The following is a 14917-nucleotide window of genomic DNA, read 5'->3' as shown; positions in this document are numbered from 1 at the left end:
GGTATCCCGGACGCGTTGGCGCAGTCCAATTTGTCGTCGGAGGGCATTCGGAGAAGTTCGCATTTTCACCCGTCCTTTGGGCTTAATTGAAATCCGATTTCGTGCAAATTCGTGAATTTCGTGTATTTTGTGTGTATGTGACGAAAAAGTCGTGACGAATGTTTTCCCTGAGGCTTGAAGTCCTATTTGGATCATCTTCCTTGAATCTTTGCAAAATAGCCCATAACCGCTCGTTCATAAAACGATGGTCTTGTGCCAAAGATGCTAGACATCAAAGGAAAATAGGAATCGGCTGGAGCTTCTAGAAGGGTGAGTCTCAATTCTAGTTTTCTAAGATGGTCCATAGGGATTTCTAGAGCTAGAACCTAGACTCTAAGGAGGAGAAGAAAAGACCTCACAAAAATGAGGTCAACAGTAAGCCCACCTTATCAAGTGATGTGATGCTCTTAAGTCAATAATCCAAGATTCATGGCATTACTTAGTACAATTAAAAGCATGAGAAAAAGCACCTTTGTGGGCTAGAAGGGAGAAATCGGCAGGTTTTTTCAGATGTACTTTGTTTAGAAGTTCCAATTGTTCATTGATTAAGAAAATATAACCAAGGTTTTTACTGCCTTTTCTTTTTTACTTCCTCTCTTTTAGTTTAATAAGCAAGAGTTTCATTGTGATGATTTTCAAGATTATTTTGACTTGTTGGTTTGTCGTTAAGTTTCCAATAAATTTCTCTCATGTGATTCATCTCCTTATATATATCAAAACAAAGATCATCACACATTCCACGCTTTGGGTCATGTGTTGAGTTTTCCTCCAAACTTCTGATGGCATGACAGAATTCATCAATTATAAGAATAACCTCTTATTATTGAGTGAAATATCTAGTTATTACTTATAACTATCTTATAACTGAGTTTTTGGAATCTCCAAACATTATTCTCGTCCATTTTCTTCCTTAGAACTTTAGCAAATTGTTTTTAAAATTTATGAAGTCGGACGAATCACTAGGATTCTTCGGTACACCTTATCAAACTTTTTATGAGACCAAACAAAGAAATCCTAAGGAATTTATTTCCTACCCAAATTTGATGCACCCGTGCATCAATTATTTGGCTCAGAGATATCTTAGGCTTGCCAAACTTTTATGAGTGGTGGAGCATTATGTCATACTTTTACTCCATTGCTTGAGTCACAAGCTTGAACTCAGAATTTACATAACTAAGCAAAACTTCCCAAATCAAAACAAGCCATGTTGACTTTCTCCCAGAATGCTTGTGCAGTATTATAGACGAAGTGCAATGATTCAATACGTTCTTCCATGTATTTGATAATCCAATGCATTATAAGGTATCCTGATATGGAAAGAAAGGATTGATCGCTTTAAATTAATGAATGGTGCCATTTAGGTATCCAATCTTTCTTCTTCCTCGAATAATTTTATAAATTGTGTGAGAACAATGGAAGATGTTCTTCCCAATTAGTTTATGAAGTAGTTTATAGGAAATGACCGGTAAGTGCCCCATAGAGATTCCCATAATGACATTATGACTTGGTAAGGTAAAGGGATATCTGATCTCTCTTTTGTTAAACCTGATAAGGCTTAGATAAAACCTATGGTAGAAATAGAGAATAACAGAATAAAATGATCCATGTATTATTAGGCCAAAACATATCTCTACGTATATAGTTTTAAAATGTGTAAAACTATGAAGTAAAAAAACATAAAATAAAAGAAAAAATATGAAAGCAATTGTACTTGAGAAAAAAAATACTAACAATAGATGATGAAATAAATCTCTAAGAAACAATAATGCAAATGCCTACTAAAGATGCTCAAACCGTCATCCATAGAACATTATTCTAAAGTGGAAATCAGCAATGTAAGCAATCTGAGAGAGCCCCCACTGCGGAAGCTCTATACTCGACAACCTTTGCGGTTCATCATGTCCACGAGCCCAAGATTTCAAATCTAAGATGGCACGCCACTATCCTACCTTCAATTCCTAAAGTGGAAAATAACAATGTAAGCAATCTGAGAGAGCCCCCACTGCGGCAGCTCTATCCTTGCCAACCTTCGCAATTAACATGTCTACGAGCCCAAGATTTCCACCCTAAGATGGCCCGCCACTATCCTACCTTCAACTGTTGCTAGACCATACAAGGAATGGGAATATTCCTTTCTTATTTTAAAAAAGAAATAGTTGTGATTTTTTCAGCTATTTCCCTCCTTTTAAAAATTGAAGATTCAATACAAAGGGAGATGAAAAAATGAACCAATTGCTATTTATAGCATATAACAAAAACTATAAAACCTTGATATGCTGAAAAGTTAAAATAAAATTACTTTGTTAACAAATCACATTAAACATGTAATAAAATAATAAAGTATAACTGAAATAAAAAACTGTCATATTTAAAGCCAACAAATTCAAATTGGAGAGAAAGGTACCATTTTGACTTGGCATGCATATTACAACAAAATACAAACAAAAATTAAAAATGTGCTTTACCTTAGGACTTTTGTTGATCTGGACTTCAACTTTTTCTCCAAAAGAAACCTTCTCATACTGAATAGAAGGTGGCTGTCTTACAACAACTGGCGTAAAAATTGGCTTCTCGTATTGATAAGACTGGGTGAAGGTAGGATTCACACCATCAGCATCAGAATCACTATCCAATTCAATAACATCCCCGACCAATGATTTGTTACCATTTTGCACCAAATCTACTTTTTTGCATAAACCAGAGGGCTGAGAATTAGAACTTAGAGAGATTTGCAATGACTGATGCTCTGAATTGGAACAAGGCTTGATAAGATAGGGAGGTAAAAGATTTATAAATTTCATTCTCCAAGCATGAACTTCTTCATATTCTTTAGTGGCACTCCCATACTTCTCCTCATTCAACTCATCAATATGTCTGGCTACCGCAAAGGGGTCGGTGAAATCCATGATTTGTTCGGCTAACCTCATTCTCTTAAAACTTGAAGGATACATCCTGCAGAATAATATATGTTTCCCTAAATTGTCATATTGAATAAATGATTTCAAGTGATATAATATAGTAAGATACAAACAGTCAGAAGAAGCTAATAATCTGCAGTAAAAGACACGTAAAAAGAATTTGTACAAATGTAATAAAGAAAATAAGGAGGTTTCATTGCACAAGTCATCGAGGATTGCAGAAGTCCAATCAAATGAAAGCTCCTTAAAGAATGGGAAGTAACAAAGCCCGGTTTTCATTACAATGTAGTGCATATGTCCTAGTAGCCAGACTAAGATGGGAAGCAGACAACCGCTTTTGGGGAAAAAATGAAGAGCCAACAAAAAATGAATATTAAATAAAATAAGTACTATTTCTAAAGAGCCAGTATGTAACAAAGATGGCAAAATCAAATATAGAATAGCCAGCTTAATCCTAAGCAATACGCCTATTGTAAAAGGGCTCGTCTAACAGAAGCCTCTTCATCGATAGTTATGGGGAACAAAAATCACTTCACGGCCAAATCTCTGTTGCAGCACTCCATTGGTTAAAGAAAGATTGACATAAATACCACCTGTTTCCTATGTATTCGCATATTTAACACCAAACTTCAATTTTTACATATATGTCACCTTACCTATGTATGAAAAGGTGCATTTCACCTTTCTAAAGTTAAAATAATGGCATTTTTTATGTGCTATGAAAGACTTGGGCATTATGAATGTACAAAAGTATAGGAGTTAGATACTTAAATCCATAAGAATTCGGTAGAATACATGCAATTGCCCCTGATTAAAACACCTACATAATGCATGAAACTTCCCTTCGATGCGGGTTCTAGAAAGAATTAATATAGGCGTCCTTATTCCTGCATATTCCAGCCCATTAAGTAAATCAGTTAAATGCCTGCTGATTCAATTCCACTAAGGATGCATTTGGTAGCATGAAAATACGCTTTAACACTGTTATTGTCGGGTCTCAAGCTCCGAATGCAAAAACTGGAGAGTTACGTAAGGTAGTCGATGGCCAACATAAAATTTGTCAAAAAAATCATGACATGAATAAATAATTGTGTAAATGCTAGGGCTTCCTCTTGAAGCAGCGCGTTATATGGCCTGGATACAGTGCAAAATGTGCAAGGGCCGCTATATTGGCACACGGGTGTAGTGTCAAATAAACAAGGGTTCCCACAGTACCGACAGATGCGGGTAAAAAAGTTAGTCAATGAAACTAATATTAGGATAAGATCTTGGAATAAAAGTACTCTCATAGGAAAATTAATAAAATTAGTTGATATTATAATTCCTAGGAAGATAAATATTTTATGTATTCAAGAGACTAAATGGATTCAAGAAAAGGTTGAGAAGATTGATAACTTAGATTTTAAATTTTGGTATCCAAGTAGGAGTCGCACTAAACATGGTGTAAGTGTAATTATAGATAAGAGTTTGAAAGATAATATTATAAAAATTAATAGAATTAGAGATAGAATTATAGCTAGAATTATAGATAGAATTATAGCCCATAAAGATTATTGTTGATACTAAGATTTTTAATGTTATAAGTGCTTATGTTCCTCGAATAAGTTTAGACATAGGTTCTAAAGAAAAATTTATGAATAATCTAGAAAAATTAATACAAATAATACCTCCTGAAAAAAGAATTATTATTGGAGATTTAAATGGACATATTGGTCGAATGATAGAAGATTTTAGAAATATTCATGGTGGCTACAGTTTTGGAGTGATTAATAAAAAAGATTGAAGTATATTAGATTTTGCTTTAGCGTATGATTTTGTTAGTGAAAATATTTTATTTAAGAAAATAGATGAGCATATTATTAATTATGAAAATAAGTTTAATAAAACGTTATTATTTTCATATGAGAAAAAGAGATCATCGATAATGTAAAGATTGTAAGGTCATTCTAAGTGAAATTTAAGTACTCAGCATCAATTATTAGCTTGGGATTTTAAGATGAAGTGTTGTGAGATAAAAATATATAATGAAATATTGTCATAGAATTAGATGGGACACCTGAAAGATAATTAAAATTATTTTTATATATAAACTTCAAAATTTTAAGATTTGGGATGTTCATGAAGAAATGAATTCTATGTGAGATAAAGTAATTAATACTATTAAACAAGTAGCAAAAGATGTATTTGAAGAATAAAAAAAAAATTTATAAATAAAAATAATTGGTGATAGAATAATAATGTACAAAAACAAGATAAAATATAAAATATTGTGTTATAAAAATTGGTTTAAATGTAACAGCTTAAATAACAAGAAAAAATATAAGGTGAGTTTAAGAGAATAATTTGTAATGCTAAAAATTTTGATTTTAGTGATCTTTATAACATATTCGATATTATAGATGGTGAAAAATGTATTTATAAACTAGTTAAACAAAAAGAAAAAAAAAAGTTAATATTTAATTCAAGAAAAATGTATTAAAGATGAAAATAAAACTGTTTTTTCTTAGAGAAAAAAATTGAACATACGTGGGTGAGCTATTTTGATAAACTTTTCAATGAAGTTTTTAAAAATACGATCGATCTTAGTGATTTTAATATCGTTAATAATAATAAAACATTTTATTTTAATAATTTAATAATAATAAAACATTTTATTTTTACCGTCACATTAGTAAAAAAAGAAAGTTGAGGAAGCTTTAAATAAAATCAATGGTGGAAAATCATTAGAACCTAATGATATCTCAATTTAAGTGTGAATATATTTAAGAGATTTGGGAGTTTCTTGGCTTACTGAACTCCATAATATTATTTTAAAAACAAAAAAGATGCTCCAGTTGTAGAGGAAGAGTATATTGGTCCCCATTTTTACGAATAAATAAGACGCACAAGAGTGTGCAAATTATAGAGAAATTAAGTTGATGTGTCGTACTTTAAAATTATGGGAGAGGGTAATTGATCATAGCTTAAGGCGTGCTACAAAGATTTTTCATAATCAATTTGGATTTATGTACGACAGGTCTACAATAAAAGTTATTTATTGAGAGATTTTATAGAGAAGTGCAGAGAGAATAAGGAGGATCCACATATGATTTTTGTTGACTTAGACAAAGCTTATGATAAGGTTACAAGAGAAGTCCTTTGGAGAGTTCTAAAGAAGAAAGGTGTTGATATGACTTATATTCAAGTCACTAAAGATATGTATACAAGAGTTGTTATTTGTGTTCGAATAGGAGGATTGACAAAGTATTTTTCTATTTAAGTTCGATAACATCAAGGATCAGCTTTAAGCCCATATCTTTTTGTTTTAGTTATCGATGCTCTTACTATGCATTTACAGAAGGATGTACCATGTTGTATGTCTTTCGCTAATGATATCTTTCCTGTGGATAAAACTAAAGAAAGAATTCAGCAAAAATTTGAATTATAGATGTCTACATTTGAGTCTAAAGGTCTTCGTTTGAGTAGATCTAAAACTGAATACATTGAATATAATTTTAGTAGTAGTAACTCTAGTGGCAAAATTGTAACTATGGGCAATCAAATCAATAAAAGTTGTGAACTTTTTAAATATATAGGGTATATTGTTCAAAGTGATAGTGATATAGATGGGAATGTTATTAGTAGAAATCAAGTTGGTGGAGGAATGCATCGGTCCTAATGTGTGATAGAAAAGTATTGTTTAGACTGGAAAAAAAATTTTATAAGATGGTGGTGAAACCTGCAATGCTCTATAGGGCAGAATGTTGGCTTTTAAAATAGAAACATAAAACAAAGTTAAGTTTTGTTGAGATAAGAGTGTTTTGCTGGATAGATAAGTTTTGCTGAGATGAGAATGTTTAGGTGGATGAGTGGCTTGACACTTAGACACAAAATACGAAATGAATATATCTGAGATGGAGTTGATGTAGCACCACTGGCGGACAAGAATATAGAGAGATGTTTTAGATGATTTGGTCACACTAAACGTCAACTGTCTAATGATTTGGTTATGAGAGTGGATATTTTAGATTCAACTTATGCTGAAAATGGAAAATGTTGACCTAAAAAGACTTGGGCATATTGTATAAAAAATGATCTTAATCTATTAGAATTAAATGAAAACATGACACTCAATAGGATGTAATGGATAATGGAGAAAAAGGATAATGGAGAAAAAGGATTCATGTAGACAACCCCACTTAGTGGAATAAAGGTTTGTTGTTGTTCTTGTTGTCACTCAATGCCTGCATGAAAGATAAAACCTCATATGTTTGGGATTTTGAAGTAATTGTAGAGCATAAAATCTGATCTCATGCTGATTTCAAAATACAACCAACCAAATGAAAAAAACTACATAGTTGTTATTTAACTCCAAGCAATCAAAGGAGCAATACCACTAACTCACATCTTCTCAATTGACTCCGAGACAAATACAACAGATACAATAGAACCCAAATAGCCAGTGACTCTATTGTTGACCTTTTACATTAAGGTGATTTTAAGTTTCAAATAGTTGATGGCTCCCTCAATGCGATTTAAGCCCTTCTCAACTTTTGACCAATGACTTCCTTCCCGACCGTAAACCAAAGACTTCCATTTTAAGACACAAAGCCAAGTTGCCACTTGGACTAGTTGTCAAGTTCTCCTCACCCTTTAAGCTGAGTTCATCTCTACACTTTATCATCGAGTTCTACTTGGTCGTGTTGTTGAGTTCCTTTTCTCGATCTTCAAGGAAAATTCATTCTCCAATGGAGTTGTCGACATCCCATTCTCAAACTTTGGTCAACTCCCAACATAACCCTCAAGTCAAGTTCTCATGTCAGCTTTGAACAATTTCCCAGTGCCATTAGTGGACGACTTCTCGCAAACCCCAATGAGGCTAAATTAAATCTTCAACAAATCCACTTTTCAATATTGTTGCATTCAAGACAAATGTATTTTCATTGATGTCTTTCTAATCTCATCTGTTCCCAACTATCCCATATTAGGATCTTTTCCCTTTTAGGTAAAAGAATAGAAATATGTTCAGTTTTCCCAAAAATCAACAACAAAGCAACCTAGGCATTCAAAGACGTCTTGTTGTCAACGACCCCCACAAACACAAGCATCAAGACTCTCAGTGACATAAGGCATCTCGCCCAAGAGAGTTGGCGAATAGCGGTCAGAGGATTGGTTCGGACCAGGCAGAGAGGGACGAACCAGCATTCCAAGCTTAGTGTTCCCTCCTATTTGGAGCGAGGCTCACTCTTTACCCTAGGATTATCTATTTATTATTTTTGTGTGTTTAGGTCGACTTTTTGTAAATTTTTGTTCAAGACAGCCATCATCTTCTAGTGTTTCCCTGTTAAGATTGTATCTTAAGTGAGAAAGAGCTTCAACTGTAACTCTTCAGAGGTGGTGACTGTATCCCAAGACTCAAATGGTGCTTCGACTGTAGTTCAATCCAGCAGGGACATTCATCCTCGATTTCCACTCTCCCACAACCTTTCTTTCACCTCCACCCTCACCGTATTTTTTGCCTCCATGGAAAACAGCACATTTACTATTTTTCCTGCAGCCCGCAATTCCCTGCCACCTCATTTCCCCTCTCCTTACCTTCCCAACCTTCCTTTTAATTGCCCCAACCTATGACCACCCTTCCCAGACTCCCTCACGACCACTTAACATGTGTCCAGCCGCCAGACAGCACTACAACCCCCACTAACCTTGTTGTCGCCACCTTCCCACCTCCCTTCCGGCTTCCTCGCTAGTGTCCAGACGCAGGTCAGTCTTCCCCTAGCTACTGCTTGACCCTTCAACCACCCATACCTCTGAATTTCTCCCTCCTCCAACCGCAGACACCACCTTCGAACCTCACCATAGTGGGATATTTATGCTTGTATTGTTGTTTTTTTCCTATCTCAGTTGATTGTTCATGATTGTCTATTTGAATTTCAACAATAATATCATTGCTCTATTGTGGTTTGGGTTAGATCATGTATCATTTGATATCACAGATAGCTTAACCCTAGTTCTATCCTAAAGTTTCTAAAATCCCCCTTATCAAGCCCCAAAAATTTTCTTTTCCCTCCTTCCACCTACCTATACCTGAAATCCCAACCAAGTCACCGTTGAGACAATTGTTAGAATCTGATTAGAAATCTACTGTGGGTGGTATACAATAACTAATATGTCAAGTACTACATCAACTCGATGCCATTGAGAAAAAGGCCCAGAGCTGTAGGGTGGGATTATTATTGATCGTAATAGTGAAATCTGTGAAGGAGAGCAAGAGAAGCTCCTGAATTCCTTCCGTAAGGATAATTCCAGTGGAGAAAAAAACAACTCATAATGCTTTGGGGTACATTATCAATGGAGGCCTAGAGCTGAAGTGTCTATTGGAAGATATAGAGATGAGGTGCTTGTTCGAGGATATAGAGATGAGATGCATATTAAATAATACATAAATGAGACGCCAGTTGAAGCATATAGAGATAGATTACCTGTCAGAAGAAGCAGAGATGACGTGCTTATTGGATGATACAGAGATCTAAGAATGAAGGTAGACTTACAGGACTTCAAGGGGAGAATGAATCCAAATGATATTCATTACTGGATGAAGACTGTTGATCGAATCTTTGAATACAAGAAGGTTTCTGATGACAGAAGAGTGAAACTTGTCACCATCAAGCTGAAGAAGAATGTTTTTTTGTTGTGGGAGTATTTGAAGAGGGAGAGAAAAAAAAAAGACCAAACGAAATCACTTCTTGGGAGAAAATAAAATGGGAGATGCAGCGGCAGTATCTACCCCGCACTACCACCAAGATATTTTCTTGAAGCTCTACTACCTGCGGTAGTAAAAGCTATCAGTGGAGAAGTCCACTGTAGAATTTATGCAGCTTAAGTTGAAGTGTGAGCAAAAGGAGACAGAGGAGCACACCATAGCCAAATACTTGGGATCAAAATTGTGAAAACCAGACCGGACATTGAACCAGAAGTAAAGATTCAAGGCTCAATGGTTTAACCGGGGTTAAACCGAACGTTGAACTGGATGATATAATAAATATTTAAATTATTTTAATATAATTTAGAAAATAGAATAATGATATATTAATATCATTTTTAATAATTTAACAAATAATATTTTAATTTAAGATAACATTTTTTATTATGAAGCACCTACACTCCCAAATAGATCGTGTCAGACACAAACATGGCTCTGATACGGGCCGATACTGTGTCCGACACTTAATAAACGTATTGACACATTTGAATTCCCAGACACCTCTCTCGACACGGCTCGGACACCGCTCGACACCAACACGGGAATTAAAACTGAGTGGTGAAGCACAATCCAAAGCGGCAAACAAAAAAATCAAAGCTGCAAGGTGTTGTGGTCTTACCAAAGCCTTGCAGTCACCTGTCGAAGCAAGCAGGGAGGAAGCCATCATCGTCGAGTGTCGAGTAGCCGAAATCAAAGCGTGGTAGTCTTCAACACAATTTTAAGCTTTGAATCTAGCTAGGGCATCAACCAAAGCACGATACAAAGGTTCCATGCGAACTCCCCCATGATCCAGAGCTTTGACGCTAAGTTAGAGACGATCCACAGAGGCGACGGGAGCCAAGGGATGATCCACGCGAGCGGTAACCTTTGTTTTTTCTCAACAGGAGCCGGGATATAAAATGTTGCAGTTTTTTTATTAAAAAAATTACAGTTTTTTTTATTGCAAAGTTATACAAAAATTATGGTTTTTTCTTTTCAATTTTTGGGCATTTACATACATACCACCTAAATCCTTCATTTCACATAAAAAAACCACCATTTTGACGTTTAAACAGTGAAATACATATTTTTATGCATAGGGAAGGTGGTCTATATGAAATAATTGAGGTTTAGGTGCTAGGGATGTTAATGCATCAGAACTGGGTTGTATGTATGTAAATTTCCCACTTTTATAATAATTGAGTTGAACCAAACTCTTTGTATTAAGATAAAGTTTGAGCTTGTTTAAGCCTATATGTACTGTAATAACCAAACAAAAAAGGCCACCGACATTTTTCCTCCCACATACAATTACTATGAAATTTGGTGCTTTGTTTTTGTTGTAGATCAAAAATTATGATTGAATTATATATCTAAATGCCTCATTATCCTTTTACTATTTACTATATATATGTGTGAATTTTAAATGTTTCTACTTTCTGCAATTAATTAATAGGATAATGGCTACTACAAGTGACTTTAACAAGCCCATTGAGAACAAGACAAAGCCATTATGGGCATGTCACCAAATTAAATAAATTTGGATCAATCGGTGCAGGAGGCAACATTGAATTCAGTGTCATTTTTGTCAAGAAAAGTTCAAGAGAACATATTATAGGGTTATAGCACATCTGCTTCGACAATCTGGAGTTGGTATTCGAGCTTGTCCTAAAATGACTTCAACATAAATTCAAAAAAATGTAGAGTTAGATGTTGATGCAGAACAGAAAAAAAAAATGTTGCATTTAAGAAGGTTCCAATTCCTTCTTCCAGTCCCAGACAAAGTAGTTCTAATCAGTTGTTTAGCTCTTAGTCGAGTGGGCATTTATTTAGAGTGGAATTTAGAGTGGAAGGTTATGTTTATGATCATAAGAAAAGAAAAAAGTCGAGTAATAGTGTTATAGAAAGAGAATTTAATTTGCAAGACAGACTATTTGCATGAAGAAATTGCTCGAATGTTATATTCTCTAGCTCTTGCATTTCATTTGGCAAGAAATTCATATTATTTTAGTACATTCTAATATTCAACTAACAACACAATCTCTGGATATATTCCTCCTGGTTATAATTTGTTAAAAACAACATTATTTGTTTAAGACAGCACATGTTGAGAACTGCTTGAGCTTATAAATGGGACTTGGAATGAGAAAAAAGTTACAATAGTTTGTGATGGTTGGACAAGTGTGCAAAAAAGACCTCTCGTTAATTTCATGGGCATCGCGGAATCTGGACCAATGTTTATATAAGTTATTAACTGTGATAGGGCATATAAAGATAAGTTCTACATTGTCAATGAAATTGAAGAAAGTAATTGTGGGCGTAGGTTCAAATAAAGTTATTCAAATAATCACTGATAATGCACTTGTGTGCAAAGCTGCAGGAGTGTTGATTGGGGCTCAATATCCTAATATTTTTTGTACTCCTTGTATTGTTCATGCATTGAACTTAGCATTGAAGAATATATGTGTAATAAATAATATATAAGAAAATAAGACAACTTATGAGCAATGCAGTTGAACAATTGACATTATAAGGGATGTCAATGTTATAAAAACATTTATTATGAATCATTCAATGAGATTATCAGTATCCAATGAGTTTGTAAAGTTGAAAATGACTTGCATCAAGTATAATCTTGTTTAGAAGATTCAAAACAATAAAATAAGGGCTACAAATAATGGTAATAAGTGTCAAATGGAATATATATCGTGAAGATGATATAAACAAGATAAAATTTGTGAAGTAAAAAATCTTGGATGATGTGTGGTGAGATTAAATTAGTTATGTTATTGATTTTATAGAACATGTGTACGACATGTTGAGATTGGTTGATACAGATAAAACTCATCTCTACATTATCTACAATATGTGGATTTTATGAAAGAAAAGGTAAAAAGTGTTATATATCTACATGAGGGAAAGAGAGAGACAACGAAAACTCCAGTTTTTATAAAGTTGTATATGAGATTTTAGTAGAAAGATGGAATTAAAGCAACACGCCTATTCATTATTTAGCTCACTCTCTCAATTAAAGGTAGTATTGATTTGATGTTTATTCTTTATTAATTCTAACTTATATTAATTTTATCACTTGTAAGTGTATTTTTTTTATTAGGTATTATAATCACACTTGGCTAAGTGAAGCACCACATAAAGTCATGGAGATATCAATTGAGAGAAATAAATGCTTAAAAGACGATTTTTTTAAAACATTGAAGAAAGATCTATTGTTAATTTGGTGTCTTTTCTAATCATGACTCCATAGCTTATAGAGCTATTATGGATGGAAAGGAATGGTAGATGATTTATGGAGCAAGTTCCCCACAACTGCAAAGTTTAGATTTTAAATTGTTGGCTCAACTGTATTCATCTTCTTGTTTTGAAAGAAACTAAAGTACATATTCTTTTATTAATTCACTTAAGAGGAACAAAATTACTCCGCACTGAGGTGAAGATTTGGTATTTGTTCGTACTAATCTTTATCCTCTATCTAGGAGGAGCACAATATTCTCAAGGAGGCACAAAATTATGGGATGTTGGTGAAGATGTCTTGGCTACGATGGAGGATGTTGGAAACCTTGAAGTTACTCATCTTTCTCTTGATGAGCCATTCTTAGAAACAGTGTTTTTTGTGATGAAGGTGAACGTGTCATTGATGAGGGCAATAGAGCTAACACAAATGATGACACCACTACTAAATGTATTAACTCCAATTAATGATAATTATGTTGTTATATTTTATTATGGATGACATTGGTATTAAGTGTTTTAGTAATTTTTTGATATTTTGATATTGCTAAAAATAACTTCTAAGATCATAATATTTTCTTGATGATTGCATTGGTTGTTTTGTGATGTCTTTAATAGAAAATATTTAAAATATATATTTATATCAATAATTTATTAAATATAAAAAATGTGTTTATGCCATATCGTGTTCTATTTTTTTCAATTATGTTGTGTCGTCGAATCGTATCTTGTTGTATCTGTGTTTGTGCTTGTACTTTATAAATTTTTAAATATTTTGAATAATATTCTAAATAAAAATTGAAGTCATGAAATTTTCGCTATATTTAATTTAAACAACTTATTTTTGGCATCAAATCAAAATTAAAATACTAAAATTGAATAATAGTTTAATCGGTCAGTTCTTTAAAAATAGAATCGATTCAACCCTGGTTTTGACCAGTTCAATCTCGATTATATGCAAAAATGGTTCTAAGCTTGGGCGGAACCGGTTGGCTGACCGGTTCAAGGTTGAACCAGTCGATCCGGCCTTATTTTTAAAACCATACTTGGGAAGCCTAAAGCCCACCATCAGTAATGTGAACCCGCTGCAACTATATTAGATATTGAGGGACGTGCAGATCTTAGCACTGAAAGTGAAGAGCCAATTGAATTAAAGCAGGCAACCACCCACAGTTTGAAACCTCGGGAGTAGCATGCCCCGAGGAGTGGAGCAGACAAGTAAGGAGCATGAAAGAGTCACTCCAAGTGAGAAGAAGCATGAGAAAAATAGCACGGTCATTACAATACCAGCCAGGAAATGCTTCAATGTCATGGTTTTGGACACATCATTTCTAGTTGTCCAATGATCAAGTTGTGTCCTTCACCGAGCAGGTTGTTTTGGAGGAATTGATGAGCAAAGAGATAGCTGAAGAGAAGGGTGAGAAGAACCAATTTCCACCAGATGAAAGCGATATGCTTGTAATTTGATGAGTCATTCAAACTAAGGCACCGACTGAGCAGCAGTGGCTTAACCACAATATATTCTACATCGTTGCTCTGTAAAGAGAAAAGTACGCAATGTCATCATCGATGGATGTAGCAGTAAGAATGTGGCATACTGATGGTGGACAAGTTTAGCATCACGAATTAGAGACATCCTCGACCATATCCACTAGCATGGTTGAAGAAAGAGAACGCGATCAGCATTAACAAGAGGTGTCTAGTGCAAGCAGATGCAGAATCAGGTATAGTGCGACTTAGTGTTGATGGATGTTTGTCATCTTTTGTTATAGATATTGTGGCAGTTTGATCGTAGGAAGCAGCATGACAGGTTCAGAAATACCAAAACCTTTACCCAAAATGGCAAGTGCATGGTCTTTTTACCTTCTGTGGAGTTTGAGATGACAGATGCCTTTTCCAACAGAGAAGCGCCAGTATGATCAATTTTGATGATGGCAGAGGATGGCGAGACAGAAGAGTGTTGACCTCATTTTTAGTGAGGTCTGGTCTT

At 34.3% G+C, this 14917-nt stretch overlaps 1 protein-coding gene across 1 annotated transcript in view; it reads right to left on the bottom strand.

Annotated features, from left to right (window-relative positions):
• The window catches only part of LOC110029616 (protein CHROMATIN REMODELING 35), a 77834-nt gene that overhangs the window by 50613 nt on the left and 12304 nt on the right, over positions 1 to 14917 (bottom strand). The window contains exon 2 of the mRNA XM_020731987.1: positions 2505 to 2991. Coding sequence (XP_020587646.1) covers positions 2505 to 2991 — 487 coding nt within the window. The remainder of the gene's footprint in view (positions 1 to 2504; positions 2992 to 14917) is intronic.

The sequence above is a fragment of the Phalaenopsis equestris genome, unplaced genomic scaffold (genome assembly GCF_001263595.1).
Source record: "Phalaenopsis equestris unplaced genomic scaffold, ASM126359v1 Scaffold000598, whole genome shotgun sequence".
Classification (NCBI taxonomy): domain Eukaryota; kingdom Viridiplantae; phylum Streptophyta; class Magnoliopsida; order Asparagales; family Orchidaceae; genus Phalaenopsis; species Phalaenopsis equestris.
The sequence above is the reverse complement of the archived record's forward strand: the minus strand, read 5'-3'. Positions and strand labels throughout refer to the sequence as shown.